Source organism: Phlebotomus papatasi, chromosome 3 (genome assembly GCF_024763615.1).
Source record: "Phlebotomus papatasi isolate M1 chromosome 3, Ppap_2.1, whole genome shotgun sequence".
In the NCBI taxonomy this organism is placed as follows: domain Eukaryota; kingdom Metazoa; phylum Arthropoda; class Insecta; order Diptera; family Psychodidae; genus Phlebotomus; species Phlebotomus papatasi.
In genome coordinates, this window is record NC_077224.1 from 19,291,555 (window position 1) to 19,315,355 (window position 23,801).

The window sequence follows — 23,801 nt, forward strand, 5'->3', positions numbered from 1 at the left end:
ATAAATTATTAAATAACGATACTTTGAATCAACATCTATCTAAATATCTAAGATACTTTTCGAGAATTTTAGTGAATCTCATTGAAAAATTTGCATTTTCACCAATTGTTCTTGTTTCAGTACTTTTCGCCACTTATTTTAAAATCAATTTTAAATAATTTAGAGTCGTAATAACCCTTTAAAATAGTAGAATAGAGCATATTATGAGTGTAGAAGTACCATTTATTATTAAATTCCTTAAATTAGTTGTTTTATCTTAGTTGGCCAAAAAGTGCTTACATGGCGAAAAGGGCTGACTCTACCCTAGATTATTAATTTATTTTTGTTACGAAATTAACATTTTTACATTTTAAAATAAATTCGAGAAGCTGTAAAGAAGTAGTCTTTGGATTTATTGTTCTCTAATTTTTCTTTTGAATATATTAAGATAGCATTGAATTTTTTATTTGAAAAAAAAAATCAGAGTTGAATATGCGTGCTTATGCAATGTTAATGTGTTTCCCTCGGTGCATCCACCATGATTGACAGTGTACCAACTGCCATTTTCAAATGAATCAGCCCGACCACGTTATGCATAAACTTCAGTGTGGTGCAAATTCGGCAGATTGAAGCAAGAAAATCAATAATTTTCCTCATTTCTGCACGATACCGTCGAAATAGCCAAAATTATTTGCATTCGTCCGCATTCAGCGTAAGTATTGGCTGTTTTTGGTGATATTCACGTGGGAAAGCTGTGGAAAATGGTTGAGAAACCTGAGAAAAGTGCGAGTGAGTTTTGACAAAAAAGGGGAGGGTCAGAGATTCTCGCCCCAAAACTTATTTAGGGCCCTCAATGGAGGTCTTTTGCGCAAAAAATTGGAGCGAAAATGGCACAGGGTGCCCCATGGGGCTCAGCATGAGGGATTATGTGCAATTTTCCGGGAAAATTGGGGGTGGGAGTGGGTGAAAAGTGGCAGTGTAACGTGTTTGGTTGTGTCTTCTTCTTGCAGAGAGTCGAGTGACGAGAAGCAAAATGGCACCAGTTCGTGGAGATGGAATGAGAGGACTTGCAGTCTTCATCTCGGACATAAGAAACTGTAAGTGCAATTGAGAGATTATTGGCATGAATGTGGTCAGTGTCCGGGACACAGGGCACTGTGCCCAGGGAGGGCGGGATGCGGGATTGGCAGGGGATAGAGATGCATGTGTTTGTGTGTCCGGAAAGGGTCTCGTGGAGTACGGTAAAGTGAAAGATTTCTCTCGGTGGCCACTTTAATTCAATTACCCTGATAAAGAGAGCTGCCCATGAGCATCTCCATTGACTCTGGTCTCGGCGTGCAGAGGCCTATTGAGTCTGGCCTGAGGCAAAAATGGGAGGATTGCCTCTCTCTCAGAAGCTGTGGATGGAGAGAAAGAGACCAAGAAAACCTTCCGATAAGATTATTACTAACACAATATTTTTTTTTTGCTCTTTGCCCTCGCAAATCCGCTCAATTTCCACTAGCATATCTTTTGCCTAGAACCTCATCCTGCTTCCTACCCAAGAAGCACTTTATTCTCTGAAAAATATTGTAGATTCATGGCCTACTTCACTACACAATTCCTAAAGCTGCCTACACATTAAGCAAATTATGTCAAAATAATATTGAAAAGCCCAATATTGAAGAAACGGAAGGCAATAATTATTTCCTGGTCAGAAAATCACTCAAAATTGGTCAAGAAACTCAAGAATCATTTGAAATTTTGCCTTTGATTACTTATTATTTTTCTATTCAATTAAAAATTAATAATTTTCGGAAAATAAGAACACTTGCATTTGATGTAAAATGGATTTGTTGCGATTCGTACAAGAAGAAGAAAAAAGAAAGAGATGAGAATTTTGATTTCGTGAAATTTTGTTGACCTAAAAGATGTGCTGGAGGTAGAACTGACCATTTTAACCAAAATACTAATCAATCTACTGCAAAATATTATTGAAGTTATGTTAATGCCCCTCTACTGGCTTAGTAAAATGTTTTAATATTCTTAAATCCGCAACCTCTAATTGAGCAGCTTTTTTAAAAATTAATGAAAATTTCCGGGTACAGTAGACTCTCTCTCAATCGGGCATTTGGGGCAAAATGTCATCCAAATTATCGAAAGATTTGGGCGTCGAAGTCGTTGTAAATTCCACAAAAAGCGCTCAATTTAAAGAATCAGGATAAAATAAGAGAAACTACAAGTTTACCATTTTGAAATAAATCAAAATAATGCTGAAGTCAGGGGCATGACATTTTCTATGTTTCCCAAATGTTTCCAGCGTGGCGAAAAAAAATTGAGTTTATTAAGTGTTTTCTGCGTTTTCTGTCATTGTAGAATGAGTTAGCAAAAAATACTAATACAAAATAAAAGCCAATTTAATAACGAAGAGGCAACCCAAAACCCCAAATTGGCAATCTACGTACAGGAAAAACTTTACACTAAAACTGGTCGCATTTTTCAGAGATAATGTCACCCCCCTGGCTAAAGTTGTTGTCAAAATCTGACAATTCAAATGCTCTTGATGGAAAAATGAAATTATTGAAGTAGTTCAATATTGGTTTCTAATTGATTGAACCCCACGAGAGAGTGCTTCCACATTTATCTTGAAAGATAAAATACGGATTCGATTATTTAAATCATTTTCTATACATAGTCATGGCTACTATTTCGGACAAATGTTCATCAAATTGAGCATTTTTCTTAAGGCGTCTACACATTGGGAGCAATTTTCGTCAAAAATTGCGTTTTTGACAGAAATTTGACGTTTCCCCCTACAACGCTGCAGGGAATTTCCTTCAAAAAAGCAATTTTTGACAAAAATTGCTCCCAATGTGTAGAGGCCATTAGCCGAAAAAATTAATTACTGATTAATTTTGTACAAAACACACATGAATTATATAGAATTTTATCGAATTTTCACTTTTAATTGTGAAAATAAAATTATTGAAGAAAATACATCAATATTGATAGATTCATTATATGGATTCAATTAATGAAATATTTGTTCACATGGTCTCTGTGGCCTCTACACACTAAAATTCGGCAATATTTGAAAATTGTCTACATCAGTATAGAGAAAACTCAAAATTTCTTTAATTTTCATTTTTTTTTTCATTTTCAAATGAAAATGTCAATATGCGAAATATGGACATAAATTTCTCACAAAATATCTAGGGGAAAGTACTCTCCCTTCGAATCATGCATCGTTCATGCCTTCAAATAAGGCGAATTTTCCTTTAGTTTTCCTAAGAGACTTACATATTTTTATTAAATATTAGTTAGCTTATCATCAATTGTTGGTAATTCCGTGATATTTTAGTGTAAATCTCTTACGAAAAACAAAAGAAATTCACATTATTCTAAGGCATGAACGTTCGAAGGGAGAGCACTTTCCCCTAGTGGCCTTAATAGCAAATTGTTTACGCCATTTACGCCTCTCGTACTATGAAAATTCCTTCAATAGCGTAAAGTTTTGACATAAATTTGGATTTGTCAATATAATTGGAATTATTGAAAAAATTTTAATAATTTTTCCTGCTCAATATTTACGAAAACATCTTACAGTCTCTAATAGCCACTACACACTAATAAAATTTATGTCCATATTGAAATAAATTTCTTACGCTTATGTAAGAAAATCTGTTCAATATGGATATAAATTTCTCTAGTGTGTAGACGCCATAATGGCCTCTACGGAATATAGTAATACGTGCCGCTACACACTAGAGAAATTTAAGTCCATATTGGACAGTTTCTCCTACACCAGCGTAGAGAATTTGCTTCAATATGGACCTAATTTCCCCTAGTGTGTAGAGGCAAAAGCACTACGAGAAATATTTGAGAAATCCGGTAAAATTTCTTCAATAATGCTGAATATGTACATAAATCTTTCCTTATGTCCTTTATGGCCTCTACACACTAGAGAAATTTATGCCCATATGAAAGCAAATTGTCTGCGCTTGTGTAGGAAAAACTCTTCAATATGGACACAAATTTCTCTAGTGTGTAGAGGCCATTACCTCTACACACTAGAAAAAACTATGTCCATTTAGAAGAGTTTTTCCTACACAAGCGTGGGGAATTTTCTTCAATATGAACATAAATTTTTGTAGGATATAGAGGCCATTACGTGTATTTGTCAATATTCAAGAAATTTTAACAGTTTTCTCTACACAAGAACTCAAACATGTTTCAATATGCCAAATATTGACGAAAACTTCTTACAATGTGTAGAGGCTATTATGCCTTCTACACACTGAAGAAATTTACAGTAGACTCTCGCTAATTCGGCTCTTTTAAGATCGGGCTACTTTTTAATTCGGTCAGCGGTTACATTTGAAAAAAGTTTGTTGTCATTTTTCAAGTTTGATTATGATTATCAAATAAATCAAATATGCTCAAATTTGGCATGGTTTGTCTTAGTTTTGATGTGATTTTGCATTATTGAGGAATTTTCATGCAATTTACATTATATATCAGTGTGTAAACTCAATATCTATATGCACATAAATAAAAAATCGTTGCATTTCAAAAATTTTGTCGCCCGAATTTCTGTCTAATACGGTTGACATTTCGGTCCCATATGCCCGAATTTGAGAGAGTCTACTGTATGTCAATATTTCACAATTTTTCTTTCTCAATCGTAAGCAATTTGCTTCATTATGGACATTAATTTCTTTAGTGTATTGACCTCTATAGGGAATGTAGGGAATTTCCTTCAATCTGAACATGAATATCTCTAGTGTATAGAGACCATATAGAAGCTATTAAACAAATTTATTTCAATAATTTCACTTCATGCCGATATTTCTCAATGACGTTTCATAATGTGCAGGCATTTTTTATCAATAAATCAAATACAGATTATAATAATTACTTCATACTTTTTATATTTTTTAGAAAGGAAATATTGGCGCACTTTACCAGTAATAGTTTTCCTATAGGTTTCTTATTAAAGACTTATAAGATTCTTACAAAATTTATACAATAAACATATTTAACAACTACAGTAGAGTTCTTCAAATTTGAACATTTCCGGGTTATAAGGGAAATTACTCTCCATTCGAACGTTCATGTCTTCGAATATTGTGATTTTTTTTATTTTTCCTAAGAGACTTACACATAATTAATCACATAATTATCAATAATTGATTAAAAGCTAACTAATATTTAATAGAAATGTGTAAGTCTCTAAGGAAAAATAAAAGAAAATTCACATTATTCGAACGGTTTGCGGAATCTTTGTTTTTTCCATTTTGTTTTTTACACTTTTGTTTTTCCCAGTTTGTCTTTGGCATCTTTGTCTTCGGTAATTTTTGTTTTTTGGAAACTTTATCTTTGGAAATCTTGTCTTTCATACATTTTAAACAAGTATATTTTATTAAATATAATTCAACCGTCGTTCAAATTCGAGGAACTCGACTGTAATAACAAGGAAAATAAGATAAATCGTTAAAAGTTCGACATTTTTCCAGTCGATTTTTTTATTGAAACAGTAAATTAATATTAACAAGGTTTCTCGATAAAAATTTGTTGAAAATTATATTGGGTTTTTAATTTTATTTTACGGAATTTATTTCGACTGAAGTATACGTTAAGAGTAAAAATTCAGCATTTTGGATTGATTGTTAGATTTTCCCTCTATATACCCTTTATTAGTCGTTTATAAGACCATCAGGGAAATTTTTGTCAGTAAAGTGGCTAATTTGTGTTACTTGGGTATTTTCTATTTTAAAACGGCGACAGGCAAAAGCAAAGAAGCAGAAATCAAGCGGATAAACAAGGAGCTGGCCAATATTCGCAGCAAATTCAAGGGAGACAAGACTTTGGATGGGTATCAGAAGAAGAAATATGTCTGCAAGTTGCTCTTCATCTTCCTCCTGGGCCATGATATCGATTTTGGTCACATGGAGGCGGTCAATCTCCTCTCATCGAACAAATACTCCGAGAAACAGATCGTGAGTCATTTCTTTCGCGCGAATTCAATCAAGAGTGTTCGCTTGAGTATCAATTGAGTATCTTTGCTGTTTAGGGCTATCTCTTCATCTCGGTGCTTGTAAATACAAACAGTGAATTGATCAAATTGATCATCCAGAGCATCAAGAATGATCTGCAGTCGAGGAATCCCATCAATGTCAATCTGGCATTGCAGTGCATCGCTAATATTGGGAGTCGCGATATGGCTGAGGCATTCTCCAATGAGATTCCCAAGCTGCTGGTCTCTGGGTAAGTCTTTTCAAAAGACTTTTCATTTTTATCACATAATGCATATGCTTCAAGTGCATATGCTTCTAGTGCATATGCTTCAAGTGCATATGCTTCATGTGCATATGCTTCAAGTTTTGACAAATTGTAACAAAATGATTCATGGCAAAAAAGCATTTTTCTCAGAATGAAATTGAAAGCAAGACAACTGAAGAAGGTTATTAAAATTTTTCACTGCAGAGACACAATGGACGTGGTGAAGCAATCTGCAGCTCTGTGTCTCTTGCGTCTCTATCGTACGTGTCCGGACATCATTCCGGGCGGCGAATGGACCAGCCGGATAATCCATCTGCTGAATGATCAACACATGGGAGTCGTGACAGCTGCCACGAGTCTCATTGATGCTCTGGTCAAGAAGAATCCGGAGGAGTACAAGGGATGCGTCAGTTTAGCCGTTTCGCGTCTCTCCAGGGTGAGTCACTTCCCATTTTTTTTTTCAGCAGAATTATCTCGCAATTTAATTTCATTTTATTCATGAACTTGACTTTCATGCCTAATCTACATTTATTTATTATCAAATTTATTGTGCAAAATATTTGTGAGGGGAAAATGTGAAATTGACTTTTGACCTGCTTCCCAATTATCCGATAGACTACACACAATTTGTAGATTTGGGAAATTTCAGCAAATGTGCATTAAACAGTCAGAAACTTTAAATGAATTTACTGCTGTTTAGTGAAAATTTTTAAGATAAATTATGCAAAATGCGCTTAAAAAAATAAGTGATATATAGAAAATAATTCACCAAAGAAAAACTGATATATTTTTCCTTGGTAAATTCCTTTTGAAATTATCGAATTTAACTTAAATGGGCGTGAGTCCTAAAAAAATAAGTACCGCCCACTTTATTTTTTTCATAAACAGCTCTAATCAAAATTAATATTGAAAAAAGACGCACTTAATTGCCCTAAAAGCAAACTACCTAGCTTTAAATCCAGTGGAAAGACAAAGAAGCCATTTACACCGCCGCATTAGATTGAGATTGGATTATCCCAAAATCGGATTTTGGTACAATTCAGTCTGAATCTAATACGACAGTATAAATGGCCTCAATGAAACCGTTTTGATTGAGGCCTTATATTGAGACTTAATGATCCGAAGTTCGATTTTGGAACGGCTCAAAGAGCCTAGGGAAAATTGGCCACGCCCCCTTCAAAAATAATAAATTAAATTTCTCCCAATTTTCTTTGCTCCAAGATTTTTTCCGCGATGGTAGATTGTGTGAATAATAAAATTCTTGATTGTTTCAATTAAAAAAAAAACAAAAAGATGATGTATACAGAAATCTGCAGGGGCGTGGCTTAAATATTCATCAGGGTATCGACAACTTCTCGCTTGAAATTGGTTAAAGAAATGATAAGAGTACTTTGCTCGAAAAGTGGCACAAAAACTCAAAAACTACAAATTCAATTATTTTAATTTTTATGGACTAAACATTGTGAAAGGGGCGTGGCCTAAAATTTGTTATAACTTCTAACAGATTAAAATAAAATTGTCATAGCCAAATACAGAAGTGCAAATGACAGAAATATTACTCAAAATGTCTTCGATTGCCATTATTCTGAGGTGCTACTTTGAATTTGTGAAGATCTCTGATTCAAGAGAGCCTATTATTAATGCACTTTGATAGGGAAAATACAAAATAATACTTACAAATTACTAAAAGTTAAATAAGTAAATTTTTTTTCTCCAGAAAATCTGTCTAAGTTCTTCTGGTATTAAAATGATGGCAGTTGTGGGAGTAGTTTTACTCGAAAATTTGCACAGATATCCAGAGTTTAAAAATTCAGTTACTTTCATTTTTATTGTACAAACTATAAAAGGGGCGTGGTCGAAATATTTTTTGACCTGAATTTGCCCTAAATATTTTTTCGGGAGTTGATATCTCTTACAGTTTGGGCTATAGCCGTATCACAAGTTGAAAAAAAGTGGTTTATATAACTGCGCTCTCTGTGAGTTCGAGCAGTAAAAGGTACCCGAAGTCCCAATGAGCAAATTATAATAATACCCAAAAAGTATTTGATTGTCTTTATTCTAAGATTCAATTTTAAGTTGTTTTTGCATTTCTAAAGATCTTTGTTTCAAAAGAGCCTTTTGACCAAATCTTATTGTCCTAAGCTAGAGAGAGACGAATAATAAGAATGATTTCCAAAAAGAAAAAAAAAGACAGACGGAGATATCAGATATCAGAGATACGAAGAAGTCAAAGTTGTTTAGGGGCGTGGCTTATTTTTTTCACGGAGTCTCTCTTTAGAATGAAATGGCAGGATTCGTTTACTCGGTTTACTCGAAAGGCAATTCAGAAACCGTGTATTAAATAATAATAAATTCAAGAACATATAATTTCTATTGGATGTTCTTTCTGGAAGAGACGTGGCCAAAAACTATTCAGTCTTCTTTAGAAAAAATATTTTAAATAGTTATATGGTGAAGTAAATAAGTTCTAAATCGCATACAAAATAATAAAGAAGTACTCTTCCCAGTTCTTTAGTCCAAAATAATTTTTCTATAGTAAGGTGGGGTAACTGGATCGTTTTCCGAAAAGTGCTACTTAAACGCTGGTTTTTGGACTGATGAAATTCTTTTTTACTTCTTCTAAATCCATAGAATTATTCACTGTTTTAAGAAAAATTAGGCCTCGTCCCTTTTTTTTAAAGTCGCACTCAAATGGAATTTGTAGTTCTTGAATTTTAAATATTCTGTAGAGAGTTTCTGTGATATTTTTCGGTTATATCAATCTCAAACTTTCATTATCAAGAAAAATGCACGAATTAAAAAATAAGCCACGCCCTCTTAAAAGCTAAAATATCTTAGATTTTGAGTATTGAAAGTTGTTTTATGAATAATGAAAAATTGAATAATTTCCCAAAACACAGAAAATTTCCTTTTCGGAGATTTCGGCTCATTCTGGATTTCAACATTTTTGGGATTTTGGTTTTCGACATTTTGGCTTTCGGAATTTTGACTTTTCGGGATTTTTTTTTCTGGATTTTGGAATGTAGGTTCCGGAATTTTGGCTTTCGGCATTTCAGCTTCCGGGATATTGCTTTTAGGATTTTGGCCTTTGTTCGTTCGGGATTTTGGCTTTCGAGACTTTGGTTTATTCTGTACTTCAGCCTTTTAGTTTCCGGAATTTTGGCTTTCAGGATTTTGGCTTCCGGGATTTTAGCTTTCGGAATTTCGGCTTTCCGGAATTATGGTACATTTTCGATCTTGGCCTTTTAGCTTCCGGGATTTTAGTTTTCGGGATTTCGGCTTCCGGGATTAATACACGGAAACTTATTTAAGGCTCTATATCAAGATAATTCTATTAGGTGAGATTCTTAACAATCTCACCTACTATAATCCTAACAAAATTTCATGTCGTCCGATCGACCTCAAACTTGGCCAAAATGTGTTTCGCCACTTCCTGATCACGAATATATATGTGGCTATTTTACGTTCCCGGCCGGCCGGCCGGCCGGCCGCTCTTTGGAGCTTAATAGCTCCTAAACTAAAAAAGATATCGACTTGCAGTTTTCGGCAAAGGTTATATATCGGGTGAAAATTGCAACTTGGTGCATAGACCCCCCACCCCCCACCCCTCCTTCCGCCATTTTGAAGACCCCCCTTTTTTTGTTTTCTCAATAGCTCCGCCCCTATGGCATTCAGCGGACTCAAATTTTAGTATGTTATAGCTGGGCCTTAGAGCTTTCCATCAATACCAAACTTAAGGTCCCCCGACCCCCCTGACCCGAGCTATAAGGGTCCAAAAAAAATTTCTTAAAATGGCCATAACTCCGGTTCTAATTGTCAGAATTTAAAAAGTGAGGGCTTTTTAGAAAGCTCTCGTGAAATGCCACTTCCTCTTCTAACATCGCAAGTTCATAAAACCACCGCTAGGGGCGCTTTTTTTAAAAAGAAAATTTTTAAATCTTAAAAGTTAAATAACTCAAAAATTCCATTGTGCATCGGGCTGAAAATTTAGTATGTTGTAGCCGTTGATTATACCTATCAAACAAAAAAAACCTTAAGTCGATCTAAAACCCCTGACCCGAGCTATAAGGGGTCAAAGTTCGAACATTGACCGGCCTCTATCTCCGGTTCTAATTAACATAGCGACCTAAATTTTACCTTTTTGGTTTCGTATCGATGAGCACTTTCAGATGGAAGTTCAAAAAGTCACCACAGGTGGCGCTGTGATAGCGTCAAAATTCATCGAAATTCAAAGTCACTTTTCTCAAAAACGGCATTGTGCAAGTTAATGAAATTTTAGTATGTTGTAGTCCAGTCTAGGACGTTTCCAAAATGGTGCGTATGTGCGCTGTGGTTTCAATAGAACCGGAGATATGAGGGGTCAAAGTTCACGAAATTCAAAAAATCATATCTCCGGTTCTATGTGACCGATTTTGATGAATGAGGGCTTAAACGAAAGATCTCACCAAATGCTACAACTTTCTAGAATATTTGAACTTCGTGGGACCAACACCAGGGGCGCCACAGTCGAAAAACCAATTTCAATATCACATAACCTCAATTATCTCGACTGTCACTGAACCGATTTTGATGATTACTTCAACATAATTGTAGAGCACATTTGTCTCTACATTTCGTCCATACATCATTTTCCGCTCAGACTACGCTATCACTCCGATTTTGCCGTTTAAGTGTGAAAAAATTGATTTTTCCAATAATAACGCTTTGAAATCACTCAGATGCCAATTTGACTGCCTCTACTCCACCAAGACACTTAAAATAGGGTTTTAAATGGAAAGTCCCGCAAAATACAACAATTCTTTGATATAGTTGAAGTTCAACAAATAACTACTTGGGGAACTCTGGATGAAAAAACGAGTTAAGAAACAAAAAACCTCGCTTATCTTGGCTTCTGAGTAATCGATGAGTTCAAGTTCTACGGCAAAATTATAGAGAACATTCTGGTCTACATTTCACCCATATAACACTTTTCTGTCAGTTCATCCAAATCCTTGACATTTTGGTTCAAATACAAAACTTGTATAATTTCACGAATTTGATTCAAGATAACTGAATGGCGTCTCCCTACTTCAGCATCAAATCGAATTTGCATGCACTCCGAGTTAGCTCACGTTAAGAATCTCACCTACATAAGCCGGTTAGGATTATCTGTCCCTTTTTGAATTTTACCGAGCGCCAAGCATACAAGGTTTAAATGTTCCATAGAGTTTTAATTTTCAGCAAAATTTAGTATTTCAATTTTCCTTTGGACAAATGGAAAATTTCTGTCAATTTTCCTCTGCAGATTGTGACTGCGAGTTACACGGATCTGCAGGACTACACGTACTACTTCGTGCCGGCTCCGTGGTTGTCCGTGAAGCTGCTGCGCCTTCTGCAGAATTACAATCCGGTGACGGAGGATCCGGGTGTCCGGGGCCGACTCAATGAGTGCCTGGAGACGATTCTGAATAAGGCGCAGGAGCCACCAAAGAGCAAAAAAGTCCAGCACAGCAATGCGAAGAATGCGGTGCTGTTTGAGGCCATCAACTTGATCATTCACAGCGACAGTGAGCCGAATCTCCTGGTGCGTGCGTGCAATCAGCTGGGGCAGTTTTTGAGCAATCGTGAGACCAATTTGCGCTATTTGGCACTCGAGTCCATGTGCCATTTGGCCACATCGGAATTCTCGCACGAGGCAGTGAAGAAGCACCAGGAAGTGGTGATTCTCAGCATGAAGATGGAAAAGGATGTTTCGGTGCGTCAGCAGGCTGTGGATTTGCTCTATGCCATGTGCGACCGAAGCAATGCCGAAGAAATTGTCCAGGTAAGTCCACAGAATTCTCTCTTTCTCTATTTTTTCCTCCAACAAGTTTTATTTTTGTTGATTTAGCATTAAAAAGTTTGCGTTGGCAGCTTTTTATTTGCTTTCTGCAAACTGAGCCAAACGAGCGAGGTTTTCACTGAAAGCAATCGCTCGTTGATTGAACAGAGGCATATTTTATTTAAATAATTTCTTCAATTTTTTTTGTGGCGGGGAAAGGAAAAACTGACTATTTAAGGATCATTTCTCCTCAAATATCGATTTTTAAGAAATTAATTTTTACAAAATTTAACTAGTCGCCAACTTTAGGACAAGAAAATTATCATTAGAAAAATATTTTAAAAGGTTTGATACAAAAAAAAAAAAACAAAAAGTTCCAGCTACAAACAATTTTTTTAAACAATTCTTTTTTTGAAAAATTTGTAAAAAATATGAACTAAATCAATTGGTTCGAGATCATGTTCACTTAAGGCGGGGTCACTGAAGACTGTAAGTTCATATCTTTCACCGTTTGGTCTCTAGACCCAAAAAAACTGTAAAGTTGAAAGAAAAGCAATAATTTAAAAATAATAAATCAATTACCGATACTTTACCGATTGATGACCGATCAAAATCTAAGTTTGAACAAATCCGAAGTTTCCGGAGAGAATCGTTAGAATTCAGGGAAAGTAGGAGGGTGATACCTTTTTATGGAGGGTCACCGAACACCGGAGGCCCATATTTTTTACTCTTGATCCGTGACAAAGGTGAAAAACCGGAATTACATTAAAATGCTTTATCTTTGAGTTCGAGCAGTAAAAAATAACTCATTTTCTGAAAAAAAAAACTGTTTTTCCTTATTAAAAAAAGCCTTATACGGATTAACTTATTAAAAAAAAAAATTATAACCAAAATTCTGAAAGTGAAAATTCGGAATAGTCAAAATGGCCCTTTGTTATACACAGAAAATTTCCGTTTGTCCCAAAACGAAACTAATAATTTCCCAAAACACAGATAATTTCCTTTTCCTTGATTTCGGCTCAATCTGAATTACGACATTTTTGTAATTTTGGTTTTCGAGATTTTGGTTTTCGGAATTTCGACTTTTCGGGATTTTTTTTAAATGCTGGATTTTGGAATTTAGGTTCCGGAATTTTGGTTTTCGGGATTTCGGCTTCCGGGATATTGCTTTCAGGATTTTGGCCTTTGTGGAATTTTAGTTCATTCGAGATTTTGCCTTTCGAGACTTTGATTTATTCCGTATTTCAGCCTTTTAGTTTCCGGAATTTTGGCTTTCAGGATTTTGGCTTCCGGGATTTTAGCTTTCGGAATTGCGGCTTTCCGGGATTATGGTACATTCTCGATCTTGGCCTTTTGGCTTCCGGGATTTTAGTTTTCTGGATTTCGGCTTCCGGGATTTTGGCCTCCGGCATTTCGCTTCCGGGATTTCGCTTCCGGGATTTTTGATCATTCAGTATTTTGGATTTCGGGAATTTGATTTATTCTAGATTTCTGCCTTTTAGTTTCCTGGATTTTGTCTTTCGAGATTCCGCTTTCGGGATTTTAGCTTCCAGGATATTGGTCTTAAGAATTGCGGCTTTTTGGAATTTTAGTTTATTCTCGATTTTGACCTTTATCTTTTGGAATTTTGGCTTTCAGGATTTTGGTTTTCAGAATTGCGATTTTTCGGAATTTTAGTTTGTTCTCGATTTTGGCCTTTATCTATTAAGTTTTTAGTTTCCGGGATATCGCTGCGGGATTTGGAATTTTCGGGATTTTGAATTATTTGGTATTTAGGCTTTCGGGACTTTGTTTTTATTTTGGATTACGGCCTTTTAGTTTCCGGAATTTTGGTTTTGGAATTGCGGCTTTTTAGGATTTTGGTTCATTCTGAATTTTGGAATTCAGGTTCCGCGATTTTGGCTTTCGCGATTTCGCTTTCGGAATTTTGGCTTCCAAGATTTTGGCTTCCGGGATATTAGCTTTCGAAATTGAGGCTTTCCGAGATTATGGTAAATTCTTGATCTTGGCCTTTTAGTTTTTGGGATTTTAGTTTTATATATTTCGGCTTCCGGGATTTCACTTTCGGGATTTTTGATCATTTAGAATTTTGGCTTTCGGAAATTTGATTTATTCTAGATGTCTGCTTTTTAGTTTCCTGGATTTTGGCTTCCCGGATTTCTCTTTCGGGATTTTGGCTTCCAGAATTTTTCCTTTTATCTTCCGGGATTTTGGCTTCCGGGATTTCGCTTTCGGGAATTAGTCCGGGATTTAGCAGCCTTTTAGTTTCTGAAATTTTAGGTTCCGGAATTTTAGCTTTCAAAATTTCGGGTTTTTAGGATTTTGGTACATTCTAGATTTTGGCCTTTTAACTTCCGCGATTTTGACTTTCGAGATTTTGGCTTCCGGGAATTTGGCTTTCGGAATTGCGGCTTTTTGGGAATTTAGTTCATTCTGAATTTTAACCTTTTAGCTTCCGCTATTTTGGCTTTCGGGATTTTGATTTATGCTGGATTTTAGCCTTTTAGTTTTCGGGATTTTTGCTTCCTGGACTTTGGCTTTCGGAATTACGGCTTTAGAGGATTTTGGTACATTGGCATTTTTGTTTCCGCGATTTTGGCTTTCGGGTGTGTGGATCATTCAGGATTTTGACTTTTGGTACTTTGACTTATTCTGGATTTCAGCAATTTAGTGTTCGGGATTTTAGCTTTCGGAATTGCGGCTTTTCGGAAATTTGGTTCATTTTGGATTTTGGCTTTTTTGGAATTTTGGATCATTCGAGATTCCGGTCTTTTCGGAATTTTGGTCTTTGGAATTTCGGCTTTTCGGTATTTTTTATTCATTCAGAATTTCAGCTTTTTCGGATTTTTAGGTTCCCGAATTGTGGCTTTCGGAATTTTGACCGAAACCCCTTTCTTTAAACTCAAAAAAAAGGCGAAAGTTTATTGGTAAATTGTATTACAAACGTTTTGTTTTTCAGTAAACCAAGTTTATGAATTGGTTTGCAAAAGCATAATAGCGCCTTTTGCGGTGAATCTGTAAACTTGCAATGTACCAAAAAGTTGTTGTTTGTTGGTCACTTGAAAATTTTTAGAAAATTTTGACTTAGAAATGGACTATTAAGGGGAATTAATCTATTTGAATATCAAAAAGAAAACAAATTAAATTGGTTGCTATTTAGGATTTTGAGACTTTCGGAAACTAGGCTAAAACTTTAGTCTGAAGACGGTCTAAGACTCTTTACATACCTAATTCGTATAACTTCAGCTTCAAATTGAGACAATTCGTCTATTGATTAGTTGAATTTTGAATTTCAATTGGAAACTTTGCTGTGAACATCCATTTGCGATTGTTTCTTAATGATCCGTGTCAGTTTCTTCCTCCCCCTTGAGGCACTTTGCAGACAATAATAGCATTCATTTATTCACAAAAATGTTGCCTCTCTGATGATGAATCATGCCAAAAAGAAAATCAATAATTTGTCCGGCAGGAAATGCTCAACTATCTGGAGACAGCAGATTACTCCATTCGCGAGGAGATGGTCCTCAAGGTTGCAATTTTGGCTGAAAAGTATGCCACGGACTATACGTGGTACGTGGACGTAATCCTCAATCTCATTCGCATTGCTGGGGATTATGTGAGTGAGGAAGTTTGGTATCGGGTCATTCAGATTGTCATCAATCGCGAGGAAGTTCAGGGATATGCCGCTAAGACGGTCTTTGAGGCTCTTCAGGCACCGGCGTGTCATGAGAACATGGTTAAAGTGGGTGGGTATATTTTGGGTGAATTTGGGAATCTCATAGCCGGAGATTCTCGATCGGCTCCAATGGTGCAGTTCAAATTGCTGCATTCCAAGTACCATTTGTGCTCATCCATGACACGAGCTCTGCTTCTGTCCACCTATATCAAGTTCATAAATTTATTTCCGGAAATTCGGAGTACAATTCAGGAAGTTTTCCGGCAGCACAGTAATTTGCGATCGGCCGATGCTGAGTTGCAGCAGAGGGCCAGTGAATATTTGCAATTGAGTATTGTGGCATCGACAGATGTTCTGGCCACGGTTCTGGAGGAGATGCCGTCATTCCCGGAGAGGGAAAGTTCAATTTTGTCATTGCTGAAGAAGAAGAAGCCAGGAAGGGTGCCAGAGAATGAGATTAGGGAGAATAAGAGTCCAATTCCAGTGACAAATTCCAATAATACTCAAGTCAACAGCAATCACACATCGAACAGTACCAATGCTGATCTTCTTGGACTCAGTACTCCACCTTCGGGCAATCAGACCAACAGCCAGGGGGCGCTGATTGATGTCCTTGGTGATATCTACAATGCTTCAGTTGTCTACAATACCAAGAAGTTTCTCTTCAAAAACAATGGAGTTTTATTTGAGAATGAACTCATTCAGATTGGCGTTAAGAGTGAATTCAGGCAGAATCTGGGACGTCTTGGTCTCTACTATGGGAACAAGACACAAACTCCATTGACAAATTTCTCGCCGGTTCTTCAGTGGCCAGCAGAATCGGCTGCTAGGCTGAGTGTTCAGATAAAAGCAGTGGAGCCGACTCTGGAGGCTGGAGCACAGATTCAGCAACTCCTCAATGCTGAATGCATCGAAGATTTTGCCGATGCACCATCCATTGATTTGAGCTTCAGGCACAATGGCGTTCACCAGAAGGTCAACATCAAACTTCCGCTCACGCTAAATAAATTCTTCGAACCGACAGAGATGAATGGGGAATCCTTCTTTGCCAGGTGGAAAAATCTCGGAGGGTGAGTCAGTTTATTCTCTATTACTTTCATTTTTATTTCAGCCAGATCCGCCATTTGACAGTTAAACTTAAAAAAAAGAATATATTTAGCCGAGACACATTCCACTTGTCAAATTGACAAACGTAACCAGGAGGGGAATTCTGTAACGCTCTGGCAATCCTGTCAAATAATATCTGCAGATATCTTTAAGATTTCTGTAGAGAAAATCTACACCTCTACAGAATATCTGCAGATAATTCTGTAGATATTCTTACGAATTTTATTTGGGCTTGGGACAAAATTCGTCAGAATATTTCGTCAGATTTTCTGACGAATCTCTGACGAATTTCTGTAGATATTCTGCCGATTTTCTGTAGATTTTTTCTACATTCCAGACTTTCCAGACAAGATGTGTCAGAAGAGATGGAAAAATTTTTCACTGAAGTTTGCAAAATTCAATAGTTATTTTTTGTGATATCACGGTGTTTATATAAAATAAAGAATTCTGCGACGCCGTGTTACAAGTAGAGAAAAGTGAAGTGAAAACTTTAAGCAGAGTAACGACCTAAATTTCGTGTTTTTGTATCATTCCATGGGCGATTTTTAAAAAATTAGTATTTTTGCTCGCATCTTTTTACTTATTTAAAATGTTTAATCGGTAATGCTTGTTAAGCAGAGCATACCATTTTCTTTATAACTCCTACAGTTTCTACATAAATCAACAATATTTTTGTGAAGTAATGGACACTATGCCGATTTTCTCGGCAGAAATTCTACCGAAAATCTGTAGATTTTCTGCAGAAATTCTGCCGAAAATCTGTAGATTTTCTGCAGAAATTCTGCCGAAAATCTACAGATTTTCTAGCAGAAATTCAGCAGAAAATCTACAGATTTTCTCTGAATACACTGGAATATACCGTTAAAATTCAAAAAACCTCAGAGTAAAATCGGCAGGTAGAATAATGATTTGACGGGATGCCATATGACAAATTGGGTTCGAATCTTAGGAAAGCTTTTTCGAAAATGCGATTCTGTAGCCGTGACATTGCCATTTCAGCTCACGTGGCATTGTCTGAAGTCTCATATTTGAGATTTCTGGCAATTCAAATGACAATGAATTTTGTTAAACAAATCAACCAAGACGTACTGTATTTTCATAAAATTATCAAGTAAAGGGATTTCATTATAAATTCAATGAATTGCATTTTCGAACTCATTTGATATGACAAAAAAAGCTCGAATGGCATTGTCAGGTTTCGAACTCACGCGTGACAATGCCACGAAAATTACAGAATTCCCCTTCAGGGAAAATTTTTAGCTATTCACTAATCTAAATTTAATTCTGAAATGAATCAATGAAGACAAGTTCGCTTCTCTTCAGAAAATGAAATAGTGTCTTGGATTAAGCGTAATTGGTGTTGTACGAGATAAGTGGTATTGGTCTTGACTAAAATGAATTTATCAAATGCAAAATTGATTATTATTTGAAACACCTTAACAACTGCTTCAATTTCAAACAAAATTCACAATTTAAATTTCCGCAATGACAGATCTTGAATAATTTATTTTAGAAATTTTATTTTGTAAACCCGTTGTGAATTAAACTTCTGAAACCATTTTGAAAGTTTCTAAAAACTAAGAAATCTTTAGAATTTCTTTAAATTGGTTCAAGTCTTGGAAATCACATGGTTTGTGTATTGGATATTCGTAGAAGACAACGATAAGCAAATTTTCTCAGAGCCCAAACAGAAGTAGATTTTGATTCTCCAATAGTGTCTTGGATGAAAGGTAAATGGAACTCTATTTGCACAAAAAGTCGTTGAAGTTCGAAAAATTCAAATTCAATTTCAAATTTTCATACTAAATTTTCGAACATAATGGGGACAATTTATCAAATATTACACTACAAAACTGGCAAAAGAGTTACTCAGTGATTATGCAGTGATTATATACTGGGACAAGAACAGTGAGCGTCGTTGTTCTGTTTTTTCGTCACAACAATGTGAAGATCGTCACATTTTGACACTTGAGCACTTCGAAATTCGAACAGAATATAACTTCCGCGACCTTGCGAAAGTATTAAGAAGTAAGAAAGTCTCTTTTTTGGATCTTCAAATAGATTTTCGAATTTTTCAAAAGATCCCACAAAATAATTTTAAGAGTGATAAAATTGATTTTCGGACAAAAATTATTTATCGGTTCATAACCGGTTCATTACGGTATCACAACTGATTTGAACCGATTTATATATCACTCAAAGCATTTCCCAAAATAATTTAGGAGTAATATAATTGAATTTCTAATAAAAATTAGTTATGGGTTATGAATCGGTTCATTACAGGTTGAGGACTGATTGGAATCGGTTAGGTTTTATCGGAAACTCCAAAACCTTTCCAACGAGCCTAAACATGATACCATTTGGTTGAGTAATACGCTCTCTAGATCATTTTTAACCTTTGACCTTGAAAAACCGTTACTAGGAATGATTCAACGGCATTTGCGCACAAGAAATGTCCGCCTGGGTAATCTCTAAAACATATCCAAAAATGAAAAAAATCGCACGACGCGTTTTCGAGCAATCCCAAATAACATGCTTTTGGAGGGGAAGGGGAGGAGTAGGGGGAAAATGAGGGGCATGTTAACGATCCTTGGGTCCACTTATGGGGGGTTCCTCGAAGGTCCCAAGTCGTTATCTCTAACCATTTGGCCTCTAGAGTTGGCAACAGCCGAACGGACAGTCGGACAAACAGCGTGACGACATTTCTCAGAAATCTTCTGATCGTGGTGTTACATATAAGATTAATAATAAGGGTAAGAAAAGACGGAAAGAGATATACTAAGCAAAATTTCAAATGGAAAATCTCATGTGCAAGAAAGAGTAAACTATAGTGGATTAATACGATGAGTAAGATATTACTGTTCGTATTTATTGCTTTCTGAATCGTATTACAGGCAATTCGAGCAATTTTCCATGCGTGCCAACTGTGATTCGGTCAGTTTTCGAGCAAAACACAAGAGAGAGGCAAAATAAAACACTTGCTATCCTTTGTTAGCATTCTCGCAGTTCAGAAAGTATTAATCTTAATATTAATCTTATATGTGACATAGTCATGAAATGCGAAGATTTGTTGAGGAAAGTGGCCCCCGGAAGAACACTACTTCGTTAAATTCAACGAAAATTTCGAACAACGTTTTGCAAACCTTCAAGTTCAGAAGATATGCTAGATTTTTACAAAAATAAACTCATTTCTTTATTTTACGTCAGAGAGACGAAATCGCACACTTGCTATCTTTTTGCCATTCTTGCAGTTTAGATTCTAAACTACGAGAAATTGCGAGAATGCCAAAAACAAGAGTCCAAGAATTTGATGTAGCTTCCCATTCGAATTTCGCAACTGCGAACATTTAGCGTACAAAGTTGCCAGGCATGAAAACTACTCGAAAACTGTTTGAAACACTGTAACACTGAAATACGTCTTGCACGGTTCTTGCACGCCTCTGCACTAAAGCATCTTTTCCTGCCATTAGGAGCTCATTTATGAAATCATTTTGGATTACCCCTTAATATTTCAGTGTTGCAGTGTTTCGAACAGATTCTAAACTGCGAAAAATTGCGAGAATGTCAAAAACAAGATAGCAAGAGTTTGATCTAGCTTCCCATTCGAATTTTCCAACTGCGAACGTTTAGCGTACAAAGTTGCCAGACATGAAAACTACTCGAAAACTACTCGAAAACTGTCCGAAACACTGCAACACTGAAATATTAAGGGGTAATCCAAAATAATTTCATAAATGAGCTGCTAATGCAAGGCAAGGAGACTTAAGTGTACTTGCGTATTCCCGGGACGCCCTGTACTGATTTTATGCAATCTTCGTCAAATTTAACGAAGCTTTGTTCTTTTTAAAACAAGAATTTGTTTATTAAACTTTAAGATGTCAAGGAATATGAGTAGGGGAAACTGGGGCACCACCAAACACGGGGTACCACCAAACACTAATTTTTATTTCTAAACTACTTGGACTATCTCGACCATTCCTTCAGTGGACAAGCATCCCTATAGTGCCTATAAATTCCTATATGTCTTGTCCGTAGAAGTCGAATATCTGATTAAAAAACTGCAATGTTTGGTGCTACCCCGTGTTTGGTGGTGCCCCAGTTTCCCCTACTATTGGGCAATTTATTTCACATTGAATGTTTTATGCACTTCACATTGAAGAACATCCTTGAAATTTTGTCTATGTGCCAGCGAAAATTTGCATAAATAAGTAATTGAAAAGTGCCAATGAAATTTTGGAAATTTTCATGAAATTTTGCATTTTGAAAACAAAAATCTGTGAATTATGCTCAACAGTATAATAATCTTGCAGTTTTATTTTACAAGCTTGAAAAATTGGGGTTTGAAATTTTGGAAATATTGTGAAATTTTGTGAAATTTTGCATTTTCCTTATGAAAAAATCTAAGTGTAGGGTGAATTCACTGATTTATTTGGTTGTGTTGATTTTTTTCTTCCAAAAACACAAAAAAAACTGTCTTTAGAGAATCCCAACGAGCACAAAAAGTATTCAAGGCACAACTTCCGCTGGATTTACAAGCAGCTAGGACAAAATTAATGGGTTTCGGGATGCAATTGCTTGACAGTATCGATCCCAATCCGGACAACATGGTTTGCGCTGGTATCATTCACACACAGACCCAGCAAGTGGGCTGCTTGCTGAGACTGGAGCCCAATAAGCAAGCACAGGTGAGAGTCTGTAACTCCAAGACTGCCAATTCGGGCTGTTAAGAGTAATTTGGGAATGACCTTTTGCCTTTCAGATGTTCCGATTGACCATCAGATCGAGCAAGGAGAGTGTTACGAAGGAAATTTGTAATTTGCTTGTTGACCAATTTTAAGTTTTTTTTGCGCGCGCGTGAATGAAAAAAAAGGTGAAAAAAAAGACAGAAAATACGGAGATAACGTTAGACGTTAAATGTTATTCTTTGTCCTCCTGTTGTACTGTGTATATTTTGTAAGTTCTTGGCAGAGATTTCGAAAACGCGTTGGAAAGAAAAAGTTTGAGAAAAGTGAAATATTTTCTCTTGATTCAGTTGGACAAGAAAAAAAAACTACAGAAAATAATGTGGTTATATCCTCCATGTGGACATAATAAAAAGAAGATGAATTACATCCCCCAAGAAAATCCCATTTAGGTGAGTAAGATTGATATGAAAAGCAAATGGTGAAAAATAAAAAAAAATGTAAATGAGAATTTTTTTGGAAATAATAATCTCAAGAAGAGTAATTTAAGGTTATATTAATGATTTATCACATAGAAAAAAAGGAAGGTAAATATAAAATGAATATAATTGCAAATATATTTGAGGAATTAATTTAAAGATAGAAAAAAAGAGCAAAGAAAAATTGAAAAGTATTCAAAATTTAATTGTAAAGAATAAATGCTAATTTTTGGGAGAAATTAAATATATGCAAAATAAAATTTTAAGCATATATTGCTAAAAAGAAAAAAAATAGTAAAAAAACAGTTAAAAAAAGCTAATAGTAAGAAGAAATAAAACTATTGAAGAGATAGTGTAAAAAAAAAAATAAATAGAGGCACCCTATGAGCTGCAGAGTTGTCCTTAATCCTAATTCTATTATTATTATTATTTTTTTTGTATATTTTTCGTTACATTTTATACCCTCTTTTGAACATGAATTTATTATCTTTTTTTCTCGAGAATTAATAATAATAATCGAATGATGTAGAATTTATGAGAAAAAAATTCTATGAAATATTGAAGGACAGAAAAAAGGGATGAGAGACTCCTGGAAATACTTTATCCTGTCGCATTATTTCAGTTCAATCCTGTGTAAATTAATTTTTGGAATGAGATGCTTCAGTTTCGTTGGAATTATGAGGCGGTGGATCACACTCATGAAATATCGTAGAATAAATATTACTGTTGGCAGTCATACATATATTGAGCAAATACTGCGATAAAATGTATTACAGAAAAATTATTAATAAGACAATATACAAGATAAATCAAAAATAAAAGACTTTTATTTATTTCCTCGAAAAAAAAAGTCGTGGAAAAGGGAATCTACAAACTGTTTTTTGCAGTGTCGAACAGAAAAATTTCGATCTTCGAACGATTTCTAGCAGTTTCTTGCACTTTGCAAGATGGCGCTGAATGAAATGAGAAACCCAGTGGGCCTACCCTACAGAGTAAGAAACTGAACGAAAAAACTCGAAAATTTTCATTTCAAATAGCGCCATCTGTTTGAGTTCAAAACAAAACTGTAGGAACTGCTAGAATACATTCAAGAAGTTTAAATAAACTGTACATTTGCTTAGAACGATACAATGGATACAATTATGGATTCTTAAACATTCAGGAATCGCAGAATGACTCCTTAAAAGGATATCGTAGGGTAAATTAAGTTAATTTAAAACCAGCTCCAAATGGAAATTTTTCCATATTCCAAATGGAAACGTCATTGTTTTCATGATAAACACAGCACTAAACTATTATATTTATATATTTTCTATACCACAGTTTCATTATTTAGTTAATTTTGCTCCAAATACAGCGAAAATCCATTCATATTCACAAATTTAAATTTGTTAATTTCTCAGAAAAATTAAAAGTGTACCTTTTCACCATCGAATTTTTCATCGATCGACCATGTTTTCCAATGAAAAACACAATGAGGTGACTGCTTTTTATTCATTTTGTTTAATATTTATGTCATATTTCTGGGAAATTTTAGTTAAATTAAGTGCTAATCCTTATTCTTAACGGTACGTGAAGTTTTCAAATGAAATAATTACCTATGTCGTGAACAAAAAGGGTTTTTTCTGAAGTGTCTGCAAATGCTTCAATAGGAAACCCTGGAAATATGATTTTTTTTGGAGAGACTTTCTTATTGTTTTAGATAGGAAAGGAGAAAAGACCAGGAATAAGAACAAATCCTGCGCTCAAGAGCAACTCAACAGGGTTTTGGAAGCTTTTCTCCAATTAGAGCAAGTTTGTCTCCAATTAGAAAATTT

General features: G+C 35.4%; 1 protein-coding gene across 3 annotated transcripts; it reads left to right on the forward strand.

Annotated features, from left to right (window-relative positions):
* Positions 1-568: 568 nt before the first annotated feature.
* LOC129806821 (AP-2 complex subunit alpha) lies at positions 569-22,805 on the forward strand. 3 transcript variants are annotated; one of them, XM_055855597.1, is made up of 9 exons: positions 569-768; positions 990-1,076; positions 5,746-5,957; positions 6,032-6,225; positions 6,445-6,676; positions 11,525-12,043; positions 15,510-16,786; positions 21,304-21,514; positions 21,583-22,805. In XM_055855597.1, the coding sequence occupies exons 1-9, from the start codon at positions 741-743 to the stop codon at positions 21,658-21,660; spliced, it is 2,838 nt and encodes a 945-aa protein (XP_055711572.1). In that variant the 5' UTR covers positions 569-740; the 3' UTR covers positions 21,661-22,805. The 3 variants fall into 3 exon arrangements, with proteins under 3 accessions (XP_055711572.1, XP_055711574.1, XP_055711575.1); XM_055855599.1 differs by having other exon boundaries at positions 21,304-21,508; XM_055855600.1 differs by having other exon boundaries at positions 569-691.
* The last annotated feature ends 996 nt before the right edge of the window (positions 22,806-23,801 follow it).